Consider the following 16,468-nt stretch of genomic DNA (forward strand, 5'->3'; position numbering starts at 1 on the left):
TTTTTGAGAGGTTGATAATGATAATTAAAAAGGCAACAAATTAATACTCTAATTGTAAAGCGCCGCTCAGATACGAATTCAAAATTTTTTTGCTCTCTTTGCGACCGTTACGCACGTGTCATGCACATGATCATCGAATTGCTTAAAGGCCCATTAACTTTAGATTTCAGCCCATATTTTATTTTTGAGCCCATTTAGGTTCTTGATCCTTCTGAACTGAGAGAGGATGATGGAAGGAAGACAATGGTTTGGTTTACAGAGAGTTAAGAAGCTTCAGAAGAAATGGCGACTCTGGTTTCGAATTGAACTTGTGTGGGAATTGGGAAGGTTTTTTGAAGTGATAAACAAATGGTGAATAGTGGAGATTTGGATCAGACTCTGCAAGATGGGAATATTTTTAGACAGCTCAATGCTCTCATCGTAGCTCATCTCCGTCATCACAATCTCTCACAGGTGTGTCCTTCATCTTACTCTGATTCTAATTTTTATGTGTTTTACATTATACACCTATGTAGCATACATCAATTTTGTGTTTGAACAGCTATTCAAATTGGGATTTTCTGAGCATATCTATTTTTGGATTGTTTTTTTTGTGTTAAAGTGTGAAACTTTGAAAAATCAATCAGATATATTTGTTTTGGGAGAGTAGTTAAGTGCTCAAAGTTTGGATTTTTCAGTAACTGTCAAAAGGTTAAAGTTTTGATTTTGGGATCTAATTTTTTAGGCGGCAAGTACGGTTGCATCAGCGACAATGACACCATTGGATATTGAGGTTCCTCCAAACCGTCTTCTAGAGCTTGTTGCAAAGGTACTTGTTTTTTCCCTTTCTTCCACTTTCTGAAGTATCTCTGTGTCATGGTTTTGGAGTGTTTGGTTCTGAGATGAGAGAACAGGGTCTTGCAGCGGAGAACAATGGGACATTGAGAGATCTTTCTTCATCAGTTTTGTTACCATGTTCTTATGGATCAACCACTACTACTAGAACAGCTTCTATTGACTTCAGGTGATTTCTTCTTTTTTTTTCCAATGAGTTATGTTTCTTAATAGATGAAACTAAAACTTCTTATTATCTAAAGAATGTTTGGTATTTGTCCAACTAGTGTTACTCATGTGAAAGGCTCATCAAAGACTATCCCAAAGCATGAATCCAAGACACTATCGGAGCACAAGGTATACATTTACGTCTCAGTTGACACAAGTCTCACAACTTTTGGTAATCTTCGAGCTTTTTTTAGTTTGGCTGATATGCTTATGAAATTTTATAGAGCGTCGTTAGGTGTGCAAGATTTAGTCCTGATGGAATGTTTTTTGCAACTGGCGGTGCAGACACATCAATTAAGCTCTTTGAGGTACTGAGAATTTCTCTTTTTCATAGTACCTACCTTGTATTAGTAAGCATCATCAAGAATTGATAGTTCTGTGGGGCTGTTCCATGTTTTTCCTTTGAGGTGCCAAAAGTGAAACAGATGATTTCAGGAGATACTCAAGCTCGACCGTTAATACGGACTTTTTATGATCATGCTGAAGTAAGCCTTTCCTTTTTCCATTATTCTGCCTCTCTTGTCGATTTTTTTAGTATCTCTTATTCTTGTGACTATCATTTGCAGCCATTGAACGATCTTGATTTCCACCCTCGGAGCACAATCCTAGTATCCAGTGCCAAAGACAACTGTATAAAGTATCTATTTTTGTTTCCGTTTCTCTACCTAAATAGATTCTTGCAGTGATTACAAGAAAAATTTGTGTTCACCTGTGTCTTTTCTAATGACTTTGATAGGTTCTTCGACTTCTCGAAAACCACAGCTAAACGAGCATTCAAAGTTTTTCAGGTAGAGATCATGTTCAGCTTCTGCTCAGCTACATTTCATCAAATCATTAACTTTAAATTCTGCAGGATACACATAATGTGCGCTCTATATCTTTTCATCCGTCAGGAGAGTTTCTTCTTGCAGGTGATTGTATACAGTAGAGACCGATCTTGTGAAACATTTTTCTCTTTGAAACTCAAAAAATGATCCAGATGAGGATCTATTCAGTATATTGTAAATACGAAAACTTGGCCTTTACAGGAACCGATCATCCAATTCCACATCTGTACGACGTTAACACATATCAGTGTTTTCTTCCTTCAAATGTACCAGATAGCGGAGTAAACGGAGCCATTAATCAGGTACTTACCTGATCAATCTTCATTTTGCATTCTATAATCATCTACTTGTAATGAACATTGATTCATGGCTGTGAGATTCTTGGTTTTTTTTTCAGGTGCGATATTCTTCCACGGGATCCATCTATGTTACAGCCTCAAAGGATGGAGCTATTCGACTCTATGACGGGGTCAGCGCAAAGTGTATACGTTCCATTAGTGGTGCACATGGAAAATCAGAGGTCACAAGTGCAGTGTTCACTAAAGATCAAAGGTAGGACGAAGATTCAATAAATTATTCTGGCAAAACAATGTCAGAACTTGGCAGAACAGTTGATTAATCATATGGCTTTTGTTAGGTTTGTTCTCTCATCCGGTAAGGATTTTACGGTTAAGTTATGGGAAGTAGGTTCAGGTCGAATGGTAAAGGAATATCTCGGAGCAAAGCGAATAAAACTGCGGTCTCAGGTAACTAGTTTTCTAAACCTTTTGAGACAAAAATATTCACTGGGTCGGATTAATTCTAAATGATCTTCACTGTTGTGTGTAGGCAATCTTTAACGAAACTGAAGAGTTTGTAATCTCCATAGATGAAGCAAGCAATGAGGTTGTTACATGGGATGCCAGAACTGCAGAAAAAGTGGCAAGATGGCCTTCAAACCATAACGGTACACCGCGGTGGATCGAGCACTCGCCGGTTGAATCAGTCTTTGTTACTTGTGGAACAGACAGATCCATTCGGTTCTGGAAGGAATCCGTGTAGAAGATAATTCAAAGTAATGTTTTTATTTTCATAAAACATGAAGCATACATGATATTACAAAACTATAGAAACTCTGGAGATAGATTTGCTTATATAAGATATTTTCTTTGGAGAGTTCTGTTGTTTCATGTTGCCTTGTGAAAAACGCAAGTAATGTTCCAGGTCACTGCGTAAGAACAAAAAACAAAGCAGGTGAGTTTCAAAATCAGAATTACAGATTTGTCGAGGTTTGTTTCTGGTGGAAAACTTACTCATGGCTCTAGTCATTCTCCTTTTATCTGCAGTTATAAACCTGGTCGGTCTAACGTTCTTAGTCGGTCCACAGATGTACTGTTGTTTAGGTGCCGTGAACGTGAAGTTTACAGGCATCCGAGCAGTCTTACTCGAGGTACCAGCATTACCAACGGCTAACTGGAATGAACTTTCTAAACCGGGTTTCAAGATACCGTTTTTGCAGCAATTAGCGATCTGCTGATTGTAAGGAGTTCCGGGAAGCAAATCAACAACTATTGGCTTACGCATGCAGGAATGCGGGATGTTGAATTTGAACTTGGAACAGTCTCCTTGCTCTGTGGTTTGTGCACCAACCATGCTCCAGATCACTTCTTTCTTGGTCCATCTCCAACTCATTGTCCATCCTGGAACCGAACGTTGCTTCTGGTAATTGTAGGCTGTAACCACTGCCTGATATGGATTCAATCTTGAAGTTAAAGCAGAATCTAAGATTTTGTGAGACAAGAAGAAGAATAAGAACTTACAACGTAGCCATCAGGCGTCCAGTTCATGAGATCCCATTTGACTGTGATGTTTCCGTTGTTGCTGGAGCGAGCTTCTGCAGATCAGAGAACACAAATGACTCTATAAGTTTTTGGAAGAGACAAATAAAGGTGAATGNTAATGTTTTTATTTTCATAAAACATGAAGCATACATGATATTACAAAACTATAGAAACTCTGGAGATAGATTTGCTTATATAAGATATTTTCTTTGGAGAGTTCTGTTGTTTCATGTTGCCTTGTGAAAAACGCAAGTAATGTTCCAGGTCACTGCGTAAGAACAAAAAACAAAGCAGGTGAGTTTCAAAATCAGAATTACAGATTTGTCGAGGTTTGTTTCTGGTGGAAAACTTACTCATGGCTCTAGTCATTCTCCTTTTATCTGCAGTTATAAACCTGGTCGGTCTAACGTTCTTAGTCGGTCCACAGATGTACTGTTGTTTAGGTGCCGTGAACGTGAAGTTTACAGGCATCCGAGCAGTCTTACTCGAGGTACCAGCATTACCAACGGCTAACTGGAATGAACTTTCTAAACCGGGTTTCAAGATACCGTTTTTGCAGCAATTAGCGATCTGCTGATTGTAAGGAGTTCCGGGAAGCAAATCAACAACTATTGGCTTACGCATGCAGGAATGCGGGATGTTGAATTTGAACTTGGAACAGTCTCCTTGCTCTGTGGTTTGTGCACCAACCATGCTCCAGATCACTTCTTTCTTGGTCCATCTCCAACTCATTGTCCATCCTGGAACCGAACGTTGCTTCTGGTAATTGTAGGCTGTAACCACTGCCTGATATGGATTCAATCTTGAAGTTAAAGCAGAATCTAAGATTTTGTGAGACAAGAAGAAGAATAAGAACTTACAACGTAGCCATCAGGCGTCCAGTTCATGAGATCCCATTTGACTGTGATGTTTCCGTTGTTGCTGGAGCGAGCTTCTGCAGATCAGAGAACACAAATGACTCTATAAGTTTTTGGAAGAGACAAATAAAGGTGAATGTGTAGAAGGATAGAGATTTTCTTATTCTTCTTCTTCATATTCAGAGATTTACCTGAAGAAGTCAAACAAGAAAAGGAAACCAATAGGAGGACAATCATCATAGCTGAGAAGAGAGACTCCATTGTTGTGGTTCAGAAGTGAAGAGAGAGAGAGGGAGAGACTTTGTAAGAAGATAGAAGGCGACGACTTTGACTACATCAAGAGGGTACAAAATTACAACACATCATTACAGTTGTATTTGTATACCATTTAAATATGCCTTTATCCCCGGGATCTTGTATTAACTTCAATATATCATAATTAACAATGATTACTTGATCCTAAACTCAACTTGGGCGTACGAGAAAAGCATTACGTTAACCAAAATCTTAACTTTATCTCCGATTCCTGAGCCAAGCGAAAACTCTGGGTAAACGTTTACATTGAGGCGAACCAAAGATTATTGAAGCTATTTGCTCGTGACCAAGCAAAAAAAGACGAATTCTCTTGACAAAATCATAAAAAGAGGAAAGAACAAAGACCATAATAATCTTTAGAAATCAGATGTTGAAAGATCATCAGCATCACATTCTTCGTCTCATCTTGTTGTGCGGTTTCTTAACAAAACTCATATTGATCTGCTTGAGCCGTTTCTTCTTCCTAGCGGTTTTCTCAGGCAAAGTCTCCCTCTTCTTCACATTGCTATCCACTTCCTTGCTCTTCTTTTTCAAAAACCGCGGATCAACTCTATACTCCTTAGGACTAACAGCGATACCTTTCTTAGCAGCTTCTTTGTACAAACCATTAGCTCTAGTCAGCTGGTTATTAGCACACATTTTCCCCATCAACAAATCATAAGTTTTGATCCCAGGTTTGATACCACTCGCTTTCATACTCTTAAACACACTCATAGCATGTTCAAGCCTCTCAATCCCACACAATATCTTCAAAAACCCATAATACTCTTTCTTAGTCAAAGACTCACCGTACCCAGCTGACTTCATCTTATCAATCATTTCATCTCCTTCACCAACCCTAGCAGCTTGATACAAACTCTTGATCAGAACAAGATACGTCTCAGCATCTGGTTGACAACCCCATTCACTCATCCTACCAAACAATGTCATCGCTTCTTCAGTTCTCCTAAGTTTACAAAGATTGTTAATCAACACATTGAAAGTCTCAGTATCTCTAGGCACACCACGGAACTCCATTTCTAATAAAACCTTCTCTACTTCAGGTTGAAGCTTAAACGGATCTTTCTTCCTACAAAGCTTACAAACACAATCAAGCATCAAGTTATAAGCTTTAGTACCAATCTCAAACCCTCCTCTAGACATCTCACCAGCTAACCTAGTTGCTTCATCAAGCTTCTCAGCAGTACACCAACCACTAATCAACAAATCACAAATATTCTCATCAGGGAATATATCATTAGCAGTGTTCTTCACCATCTTCTCCGCGATACTCGCGTGTCCCTTTTCACAAAGCTTCTTAACCACCAGAGTAAGTGACTCTTTATCACGTTTCAAACCGTAATCGTTCTCCATCTTCTCAAAGAACTCAGTGACCTGCTTAGGTCTACCAGCTCGAACAAGCCTATCAATCGCAGATTCTAATGTTTTACCTCCGGCGATACCTTTGTATTTGGAAATGATCTCTAACATACCTTTGAAATCTTTCCGACGACCGAAGTAATCGACGAAATACGAAACTGTTTCATCTGTATGGGAGAAGGCATCGATCGTATCCAACCACTCGTTAAACCCTAGAGCAGCGCGACCAGCTTCAGGGGAGAGATTAAGTGTTTGAAGAATCGAATCTGGACACGGCGTGACGTGGGAGAAGCTGAGATTGAGTCTCTTTGAAATGGAGTGAGACTCGGCGTCTGGGTTCCCGGTGAGCTCCTTGGAGAAAGAGAGAGCGATCTGCTTCGGATCTGAAGCTTCTGAGTCTGCATTTGTTTCAGATGAGAAGAATCTAGAAGGAAACGTTGAGAATGTTGAGGAACGGGAAGGCGGTTGAGGAGGAAACGATGGTTTGGAAGAAATGAGACGGGACTGAGATTGAAGAGTATTGGCGGAGGAGGAGGAGGAAGAGGTGACGATGCTACGGAGGAGTAGTCGCCGGAGTTGCAGAGACGGTAACGACGGCGGCATTTTCTGATTTTTAGTGAGAGAAAATTAGTAACCAAGAGAGAGAGTGAGAGAAAAGGAAGGAGACTAAAACCCTAATTCAAGATTTAGGAACATCACGAGTTATTGGGCTTCACTTTGGGGCTGGCTTTCAGCCCATTTGTAAGTTTAAATGTAACCAAAATAATATAGTTAATTATCATTAAGTTATTGATTGGGGGTGTAGCTCATATGGTAGAGCGCTCGCTTCGCATGCGAGAGGCACGGGGTTCGATTCCCCGCACCTCCAATTTTTTTTTGCACCGTGTCCATATTAAATGAAGACTGTCGTATGTACAGTTTACAATCACGAAATACATCAAATTTAAACAGCTAAAGCTAATCCTTATGCAAACGAGACCAGAATAAGTTCGATTCACATTAAAGGTTTGTTAGTTAATGTTGTTCGTTTCATACTTGGGGGTTTCAAGTAGCTAATTAAGTACCTAATAAAGAGAATTCCAAGACGTTTTATCAAAGATAGTTAATGCAATAGTTTCATTTCATTCCATATAAATAAGCAAGGATCTTATTGTTGTTCATCAATCAAAACAAAACCGAGCTCAATAAATATCTCTACTAGGTTTATTCTTCTAAGGCTCTTTATTCTCATTATGTCGATCAAAAGTGTGATTTCACTCCTAATGGTTGTATGCATCATAGCCTCCGTAAATGCTCAGCTACCACGGCTTCCGATTCCCTTTCCTTTTCCATTTCAACCAAGTCCTGGTATGCCAGGATTACTACCTGACATAACAAAATGTTGGTCATCAGTGAGGAATATCCCCGGATGTATCGCAGAAATTTCTCAATCGATATTGATTGGACAAATCGGCAATATAGGTCCTGCTTGTTGCAAGGCATTTCTAGAAGCTGAAGCCAACTGCATCCCAAAGTTTCCATTCAGTCCATTTTTTCCTCATATCATTAAGGACCATTGTTCAAGAATTGTTGGAGCAGTTCCTCCTACAACAAAATAGAATTTTATAATGTTAATTAGTCTTTTTAACAAAAGAGCTTCTTATTATTTTTTTAAATAGGGTTAATTCAACAATGTTGTACTCACAAATTACCATGATCCAATAAAAGCACCCTACAACATTCGTTAAGTCATCTCATCAATATTGTTTAGTTTATCAATATGATACTTTAGTGAAAGTACCTCACGCGTGAACTTAAACTTAAAAAATAAGTAGTTATGTGACAAATCTTAACACAAATTAAAATTATGAATTGACAACTTAAGAATATTAGAAATTCCAACCAACAAATATGGTGACTGAAATATCATATATCGTAATCTAGAACACACCATTCAATATGAGAGAAAGCAAATAAAATGTTAATAAAAAATTATTTCTTACTGTTGTTCATCAATCAAAACAAAATCGAGCACTAAACATCTCTATTAGATTTTATTCTACTAAGGCTCTTTTTCTCATTATGTCTATTAAAAGTGTGATTTCACTCCTAGTGGTTGTATGCATCATAGCCTCCGTAAATGCTCAGACACCCTTTCCTTTTCTATTTCCTGATACATTACGACCAGAAATAACAAAATGTTGGTCACCAGTAGTGATGAATATCCCAGGATGTGTCGATGAAATTTCTCAATGGTTAAGGAATGATTATCTCGGCAATGTAAGTCCTGCTTGTAACAAGGCATATCTAGAAGCTGGAGCCAACTGCGACGCACAGATTCCATCCAGTCCAAGAATTGTTGGAGCAGTTCCTCCTACAACAAAATAGAATTTTATCATGTTAAACAAAAGAGCTTCTCATTGTTTTTTTAAACAATAGGGTTAATTCAACAATGTTGTACTCACAAATTACCATGATCCAATAAAAGCACTCCAACATTCGTAAAGTCATCTAATCAATATTATCTAGTTTATCAATATAATACTTTAGGGAAAGTATCTCACGGGTGAACATAATCATGAAAATAAGTAGTTATGTGATCAACTGTTAAAACAAAATTTATGAATTGACAATTTAACAATATTAGAAATTCCAATCAACAAATATGGTGAATGAAATATCATATATCGTAATCTAGAACACACCATTCAATCTGAGAGAAAGCAAAAAAAAATGTTATTAAACAATTCTTTCTGAGACAGAGATTTTTTCAATGATGAAGTCGCTAAAACGTCTGTACATGAAGAATCAATCCATCAATTAAGGGCGGTTAAGGTTTGGAAAAAAGGGGAGCATACTACTACTAGACAATAATTACAGACTAATAATGTCGTAATGCCTCCGTAGCATAGTGGTATTGCGTTCGCTTCGTAAGCGAAAGGCCGCGAGTTCGATCCTCGCCGGGGGCTTGTATTTATTTTACCCTTCAGAAAATGTTATTGATCCCTTTATTTTTTCTGATGGCCCAATAAGTGCGTTTTGTTTAGCGCTTAGCCGCGCTTATGGCGTAGTAGTACTAGTACCAATATGATTCTCAGTTTCCTAATCTACAAAATTAGTGTTTTGATTCCTTTTTTTTTGTGTGTGGCAAACAGTGTTTTGATTCCTATGAACATAAAAAACAACACTAACCCAAAAATTCCTATGATCAACATATGATACAAGAATATACCATTAAAAATGTCGGTTCTTTACAAATTATACCATAAAGAATGTCGGATCCTTACAAGCTTGAAAATTTACCAAACAGCAGATATATATTGTCAGTTGATGATAGTAGGACGACGCTCGCTTCGGACCTGTACTTTTATTCTATGAAAGATTTATTTTACTTGTGAGTTAGTAAATAATATATATGTTTTCTTTTTTGTTTAAGGGTTTAAATAATACTCCGTAAATATGTTAATAACCTAACTCAAGAAATGACTGAAGCACTCATGTTTATAGACTATATCGACATCAAACTATGCAACATATATACATGGAGATCACATAAGTTCAGTTATTTTAGCCATAACTAGAAAACACACACTACAAGAAAAATCAACATTCATAGCAGATCGTACAAATAATTAGAATCGTAAAATTTAAAATCTAATAAAACTGTTTATTATACAGTGAATTGAGTAATGAGGTTCACATAGATCTCCATGTCCAGTCTTCATTGCATTTCTTTCGAGGAGACCAAATTAAAAGTAAAAACTATGTACAGATCGGTAAAAGTTTTCTTAGAAAATATATAGTACGTACTACATATTTTAATTTCTTATCGTCGCCTGACTACAGAAAACAGGATAAGAGAAAAATGTACCATAAATAATAACCTCTGCGAAAAAGAAAGAAAGAAAAAAGAATTGATAAAGAAAAAGGAGAAAACAAAAAGAATTGCATGCCTAAGTGAGTGAATTATTTGAAAATGAAATAAAGTGGACCTGTTTTTTTTTTTTCTTCCTCTCTTAACTTTGAAGCATGCCGGTGATGAAAAAGAAGTTTATAATCATATGGACCATATATTATCCCATTTAAGATAAATTATCTCTTGCCAATTCAAGATTCTTAAAAACGTATATATTCTCTTGATCAACTACAATTCGCATATCACTACGATATATATACACTAATTTTTATGTTAGATAAGATAACGGACTACCATTATACCTTATTCTTATTCATAAAATTATAATTTGAGGGCATTACATCCACTCGTTACATTTTACGGAAGTTTTTCAATTGGTCTCAAGGATATGTCTTCCACTCGAACTCATTAGTTGTCTTATTTTACTTTAAATTTAACCCCAAAAAAAAAAAGAATTCACTAGTCTCAATATATCTCTGAGGAAATGTTATTTATATATATGATCGCATCATAAGTTTTGATATTTTAATGCGTATCCTCACTTTGATACATATATAAATGTTTAGTATTTGTCGTATATATACCTTAGAGAACTTAAGGAAGATAGATATATGGGTCAATGAATTAATACTACACAACAAAGAACAAGTGCAATAATACCCTTTTTTGAAGTATCAGAATATAAATTTCAACCCATATCTATAAGCAGAGATGTGGTGTAAGTATTGGCATACAGAGGTGGATAGGAGTGAGCATGGCTGGATTGCGTCTATCGGTGATAGAATCCTGCACATAGAGATAAAAAGATCGCGCAGAAGCCTATCCCCATTACATGTAGTGATGTGATCACGGGTTCGACCCCTTGACCAAGACGCCCGAGACGTCCCGGACGGCTCCGAGACGCATGACCGAGAAGCATCGGACACGGACAGAACGCCTATCTCGAACGCGGCCAAGGCACCGGCGACCCTCCCAGGAGCCTCAACGCGACCAAGGGAGCTCCAGCTAAGCGACCAAACGAAGAATCAACTTGGAGGAGCAAAACATTTCACCTCTTGAGTATTTCAAGGCCGAGCTTCAACCTACGGACAAAGGACCCGAGGTTAGCATCACCACTTAGGCACATTGAGCCGCGACCAGCTTTGGGAAGCTTGAATTGAGTGTCTTCACCATCACGCCAGTGTGAAGACATCCCTAAGCCATTAGAAGGAGCTGTACTCTTTTTCCTACTTTGGGTTTGTCCCAATGGGTTTACCAAAGAGGTTTTAACGAGGCAGCAAACTCTAGTGCATCTCCACTTTGATCCCACTTGGCTCATGACTTGGAAACACTTATTGACATGCTTAGGAGCCAAGGAAGTGAAGATCCTATCCACGTTCAGCCAATGACGTGGCCACCCTATCCCCTTCCCTTCTTTTCTTTTGAATTTCTTCTAGATCCCTCTATGACCGTTAGATTGGTCTTTGCTTTGCTTTATCTTTGCTTTTGCTTTTTGGCCATGTGTATGGTTTAGATCATGGCCACGTCCCTAGGGTTTTTAGAGTCTCCTTATGTAAGCCTCACTATATAAAGGCATCAACCCTCATTGTAAAAATCAGACTTGAAAGAAATAGAAATTTTCACAAAGAGAGATTCTTTGTTCTTGTCTCACCTCTCTCCTTAGCCTAAGTCCGGGACTTGGCACTTGAGAAACCCTAAGAGATTCACAAACCGGGTTTGTAATCTCTTAGTTGACCGTATCAAGAGGAGAGCCAACCCTCTTGTGTCGTCGCATCAAACCACCTCTATTCCATCGCCCATCTCTTTCGTCCCACCGTCCCGACCTCGAGTTCTCTTCCGCTAGCTCTCGAGTCTATCATCGATTCCACTTCGCCAGCCTCGAGTTCTTTACCATCAGCCCTCGAGACTTCCCAGTACCATCTCGCGTCGTTTCCACCTCCGTTTCCCACCGAGTCCTGCCATTAGCCGTATCCGCTCAGCCGCGTCCGTACGTTCTGAGAAGGCTTCACGACCGTCTTCACAAACCGTTCGTTGCAACCTCCTCAACTCTCGTTTCTGTCGTTTGAATCCTCTCTGGATTCGAACCCTTGATGCTTGGCCGAGGAAAGTCCCACCGATTCTGACTTGACCGAAGATACACTCCTCCATCGATCCATAACCGCGTCCGCAGGTCACATCAGCTTGGTATCAGAGCTTCAAACGCTCCTACAAGGTTGTGTCGATCTAAAACTCTTCTCTTTTGTATAAAGCTTGAATCTTTAGGTTGTTAGTTCGTTTGTTTTCTCGGTTGTTAGTTTTCCTTTTCGTTTCTAGCTTGTTTTTGTTCGCTCTAGTTTGTTCTTGCTGTTCTTGTTTTGTTCTTGTGTGTTCTTAGTTTGTTTGTCTAGATCTTTTAAAGGCTGTGTTGCTTTTTGTTTTGCTGTTATAGGGTGCTAGATTCGTTTGTGCTTTGCTTTAGTTGTGTTTTGGTGTTTTTAACCTTGTCGCTTGGTAAATATAAAGGTGAAAGACATTTGGTTTCTACCACTTGTTTTTTTCCTCTTTAATTTCTAGCCAAGTCTTTTGAAATTCAAACTGGTCAAAACCGTGTTGAATTTTCTTGTGTGGTCTAGGACTAGTTGCTTTTGTGTGTAGAGAGATTAGCCACCTCTAAAGTGCTTTTGGTCAAGACCACAACAAATGTGGACGTGGATAGCCTTCCTTTGAACCTTGTGGTCCATGGGAGAGTTGTCTTCTTGGCTTTTAGTAACTTGCTTTTACTTTTGCTTTTGGCTTTAGTAGATAGAGTTGCATCATTTTTGTTTAGTTGTTTCGTTGCATCATTTTGGTTTAATTTGTTGCATGTGTGGCATTGTTCATCATTTATCTAGGATGTTTGCATCTTTGTTCATCTTTGTTTTGCATTTAATTTGAAAATTGCTAGAGTTTGTTTAGGAATTGAGTTCTTGTTTATTTTGGTCATAAAGCAGTTTTTGTCTTTTAGTGTTTTGCTTTTGCTTTTACTTTTTGCTTTTGTTTAGTCTTAGGTTTGAATTGTCGTGAGCTGTCCTCAATCATTGCTTGGTGAGATAAATATCTCCTTGTGGTCCATTTGAATTTAAAGATACTCACGAATATTCTTTTGTTTTGACGAGGTACACCACTTGCTCAGCCAGCACATCACGTACGGACCAAGACGCGTCAACAACCGAGGATCAACCTTCGGTCGTGTAGCCGCGTCAGCAAATCTTCAACAAACCACCATTGGTCGTTCGTCCTACTGTCGTGCCACTGTACCGCCGACGACTTCCGACAGCCGTCCGTACCATCAAACGCACCTCGTTCCAAAGCCGTTTCCAAAACCGCGAACAATATGCCACACTTGATCGTACACTGATCAAGCATGGAGTTTGATGGAGACGAATCTGATATGGAATCGTGGTGTGATGAAGAACTTGGCCTGGAACCGGAGCAAGAGGCCACCAGCGATGAATATTGGTCCGAAGAGGACTATGGCGAGGAGTTAGATCAAGGAGAGCTCGAACGTGGACCGCCAGACTGTTATTGGCCGTCCTTGTCACGAGCTACCCTCGTTGAAGAACCAAGGGCGGGTCTATATGAAGACTCCGATAGTGATGACTGGGTTGCATACACTAAGAAGCCGAGGCACCGATCCGTAAGAAGAAAGGAGCCTATTCCCAAGCCACCCAGCACAGCAGACGCACTGATCTCACTCCAACACACGCTTCGAGACCTCAACGATAGACTCGACCGGATTGAATCAACGACAATTGGTCAACGGGTCGAGAGAAGCTCGAGTGATCACCGAGGTCGTAACCGAGGCATCCCTACCTGGTCTCCAAGTGCTCCCACGCGAAGACAGACCCCACGGCACGAATACTATGAACCATTGTCTACACCGGCCTCGCGATCAAGGCGTCAATCGGCCTATGTGGAGCAGCCGAGCAGGACGTATGCGCGCTCATCTCAATACCGTGCACCAGTTCCTATGCCGGCCCCACGAACAAGTCATAACTCGACCCCTGCCGAGAGGTCAAGGACTTATGCGCCTCTAGTGCAGTTCCGCGAGCCGCCAGCACGGTACAAGGAACCGTTCCAAGAAGAAGGCAGCGCTGCAACCATATCAAGGAGTCATGTGCCGCCAGTTCAGCACCGTGAACTGCCCACACTGTGCAAGGAACCGGCCAAAGGAGGAGTTCGAGCAGAGGACAAGCCAAATTTGGTAGCGCCAAGAACGAGCATCGAACATCACGCAGACCAAGACCGACTTGACGCTCAGTCACCACCTTCGGGGAAAGACGTGGAGCAAGAGTCCTCTTTCGGGAAGCGTGATAAGTCGCTGGGCGAGGCCAAAGAAGAGTCAGGACGTGTGTTCAACGCCATAACCGACGAGTGCTTGATAATGGAGAGTTTCAAGCAAGCTGAGCCACCGAAGATGGCCACTGAAAGGTCTGTCCATCCAGTGATATTATTGACTACTACAAGTAGTACGCTCCAGCTGGGAGTCGCCAAGACCGAGCCATCTCTCTCCACTTTTAGCGCCAAGACCTTTACCGCACAAGGTCATATGGCGATGCATTTGATCAACTTTGGTGCGGACCAAAACTATGTGTGGCATCCTGGAGAGCGTCTACAACCTACCGCGGCCTACGAAGGGATCAAAACACCATTCACCGCTAGCCTTATCAGGGGAGTCCTATCCTTTACCCTTAAGGCTCTACTATTTTCCTTTGATCCCGGTAATAAACCGCGAATGAACTTGTGATGCTACTGATTTGGGTCTTCTTATGTTGAATCAGGTGAAAAGCAAAGTTTTGAGGTCAAAACTTCTAGAAGAGGGAGGGAATGATGTGATCACGGGTTCGACCCCCTGACCAAGACGCCCGAGACGTCCCGGACGGCTCCGAGACGCATGACCGAGAAGCATCGGACACGGACAGAACGCCTATCTCGAACGCGGCCAAGGCACCGGCGACCCTCCCAGGAGCCTCAACGCGACCAAGGGAGCTCCAGCAAGGCGACCAAACGAAGAATCAACTTGGAGGAGCAAAACATTTCACCTCTTGAGTACTTCAAGGCCAAGCTTCAACCTACGGACAAAGGACCCGAGGTTAGCATCACCACTTAGGCACATTGAGCCGCGACCAGCTTTGGGAAGCTTGAATTGAGTGTCTTCACCATCACGCCAGTGTGAAGACATCCCTAAGCCATTAGAAGGAGCTGTACTCTTTTTCCTACTTTGGGTTTGTCCCAATGGGTTTACCAAAGAGGTTTTAACGAGGCAGCAAACTCTAGTGCATCTCCACTTTGATCCCACTTGGCTCATGACTTGGAAACACTTATTGACATGCTTAGGAGCCAAGGAAGTGAAGATCCTATCCACGTTCAGCCAATGACGTGGCCACCCTATCCCCTTCCCTTCTTTTCTTTTGAATTTCTTCTAGATCCCTCTATGACCGTTAGATTGGTCTTTGCTTTGCTTTATCTTTGCTTTTGCTTTTTGGCCATGTGTATGGTTTAGATCATGGCCACGTCCCTAGGGTTTTTAGAGTCTCCTTATGTAAGCCTCACTATATAAAGGCATCAACCCTCATTGTAAAAAGCAGACTTGAAAGAAATAGAAATTTTCACAAAGAGAGATTCTTTGTTCTTGTCTCACCTCTCTCCTTAGCCTAAGTCCGGGACTTGGCTCTTGAGAAACCCTAAGAGATTCACAAACCGGGTTTGTAATCTCTTAGTTGACCGTATCAAGAGGAGAGCCAACCCTCTTGTGTCGTCGCATCAAACCACCTCTATTCCATCGCCCATCTCTTTCGTCCCACCGTCCCAACCTCGAGTTCTCTTCCGCCAGCTCTCGAGTCTATCATCGATTCCACTTCGCCAGCCTCGAGTTCTTTACCATCAGCCCTCGAGACTTCCCAGTACCATCTCGCGTCGTTTCCACCTCCGTTTCCCACCGAGTCCTGCCATTAGCCGTATCCGCTCAGCCGCGTCCGTACGTTCTGAGAAGGCTTCGCGACCGTCTTCACAAACCGTTCGTTGGAACCTCCTCAACTCTCGTTTCTGTCGTTTGAATCCTCTCTGGATTCGAACCCTTGATGCTTGGCCGAGGAAAGTCCCACCGATTCTGACTTGACCAAAGATACACTCCTCCATCGATCCATAGCCGCGTCCGCGGGTCACATTATGCAGAGTTAGATACCCTTATTTGGACTATGGAGTGCTTATTAGCGTTGGACTTGGATAAAGCTATTTTTGCTACGGATTGCTCAGACCTCCTAAGGATGACGTCTAATATCGAGGATTGGCCGACCTTTTCATCAGAATTGAAGAATTTTATTCATTTCAGAGATA

At 40.8% G+C, this 16,468-nt stretch overlaps 5 protein-coding genes and 2 non-coding genes across 7 annotated transcripts; 4 read left to right on the forward strand and 3 right to left on the reverse strand.

Moving 5' to 3' along the window:
• LOC104738378 (cleavage stimulation factor subunit 50-like) lies at positions 243–3,023 on the forward strand. Its single transcript, XM_010458563.1, has 13 exons — positions 243–453; positions 725–808; positions 894–1,003; positions 1,101–1,170; positions 1,266–1,349; positions 1,449–1,526; positions 1,608–1,678; positions 1,778–1,829; positions 1,895–1,952; positions 2,070–2,170; positions 2,266–2,420; positions 2,506–2,614; positions 2,697–3,023. The coding sequence occupies exons 1-13, from the start codon at positions 349–351 to the stop codon at positions 2,907–2,909; spliced, it is 1,290 nt and encodes a 429-aa protein (XP_010456865.1). The 5' UTR covers positions 243–348; the 3' UTR covers positions 2,910–3,023.
• Positions 2,914–3,788, reverse strand: LOC104738366 (COBRA-like protein 5). Its single transcript, XM_010458553.1, has 3 exons — positions 3,668–3,788; positions 3,161–3,593; positions 2,914–3,075 (listed from the first exon to the last, which is right to left on the reverse strand). The coding sequence occupies exons 1-3, from the start codon at positions 3,692–3,694 to the stop codon at positions 3,035–3,037; spliced, it is 501 nt and encodes a 166-aa protein (XP_010456855.1). The 5' UTR covers positions 3,695–3,788; the 3' UTR covers positions 2,914–3,034.
• On the reverse strand, positions 3,815–4,948 carry LOC104738373 (COBRA-like protein 5). Its single transcript, XM_019237675.1, has 4 exons — positions 4,737–4,948; positions 4,549–4,622; positions 4,042–4,474; positions 3,815–3,956 (listed from the first exon to the last, which is right to left on the reverse strand). The coding sequence occupies exons 1-4, from the start codon at positions 4,804–4,806 to the stop codon at positions 3,916–3,918; spliced, it is 618 nt and encodes a 205-aa protein (XP_019093220.1). The 5' UTR covers positions 4,807–4,948; the 3' UTR covers positions 3,815–3,915.
• Positions 5,036–6,871, reverse strand: LOC104738385 (pentatricopeptide repeat-containing protein PNM1, mitochondrial-like). The gene has a single exon (XM_010458569.1). It carries the CDS (start codon positions 6,820–6,822, stop codon positions 5,248–5,250), a length of 1,575 nt encoding a protein of 524 aa, XP_010456871.1. The 5' UTR covers positions 6,823–6,871; the 3' UTR covers positions 5,036–5,247.
• On the forward strand, positions 7,015–7,087 carry TRNAA-CGC. Its single transcript has one exon. It is a non-coding gene; the product is annotated as a tRNA-Ala (tRNA).
• On the forward strand, positions 7,401–7,817 carry LOC104756755. Its single transcript, XM_010479402.1, has one exon. It carries the CDS (start codon positions 7,452–7,454, stop codon positions 7,815–7,817), a length of 366 nt encoding a protein of 121 aa, XP_010477704.1. The 5' UTR covers positions 7,401–7,451.
• TRNAT-CGU lies at positions 9,096–9,167 on the forward strand. Its single transcript has one exon. It is a non-coding gene; the product is annotated as a tRNA-Thr (tRNA).

The sequence above is a fragment of the Camelina sativa genome, chromosome 2, assembly GCF_000633955.1.
Source record: "Camelina sativa cultivar DH55 chromosome 2, Cs, whole genome shotgun sequence".
Taxonomy (NCBI): domain Eukaryota; kingdom Viridiplantae; phylum Streptophyta; class Magnoliopsida; order Brassicales; family Brassicaceae; genus Camelina; species Camelina sativa.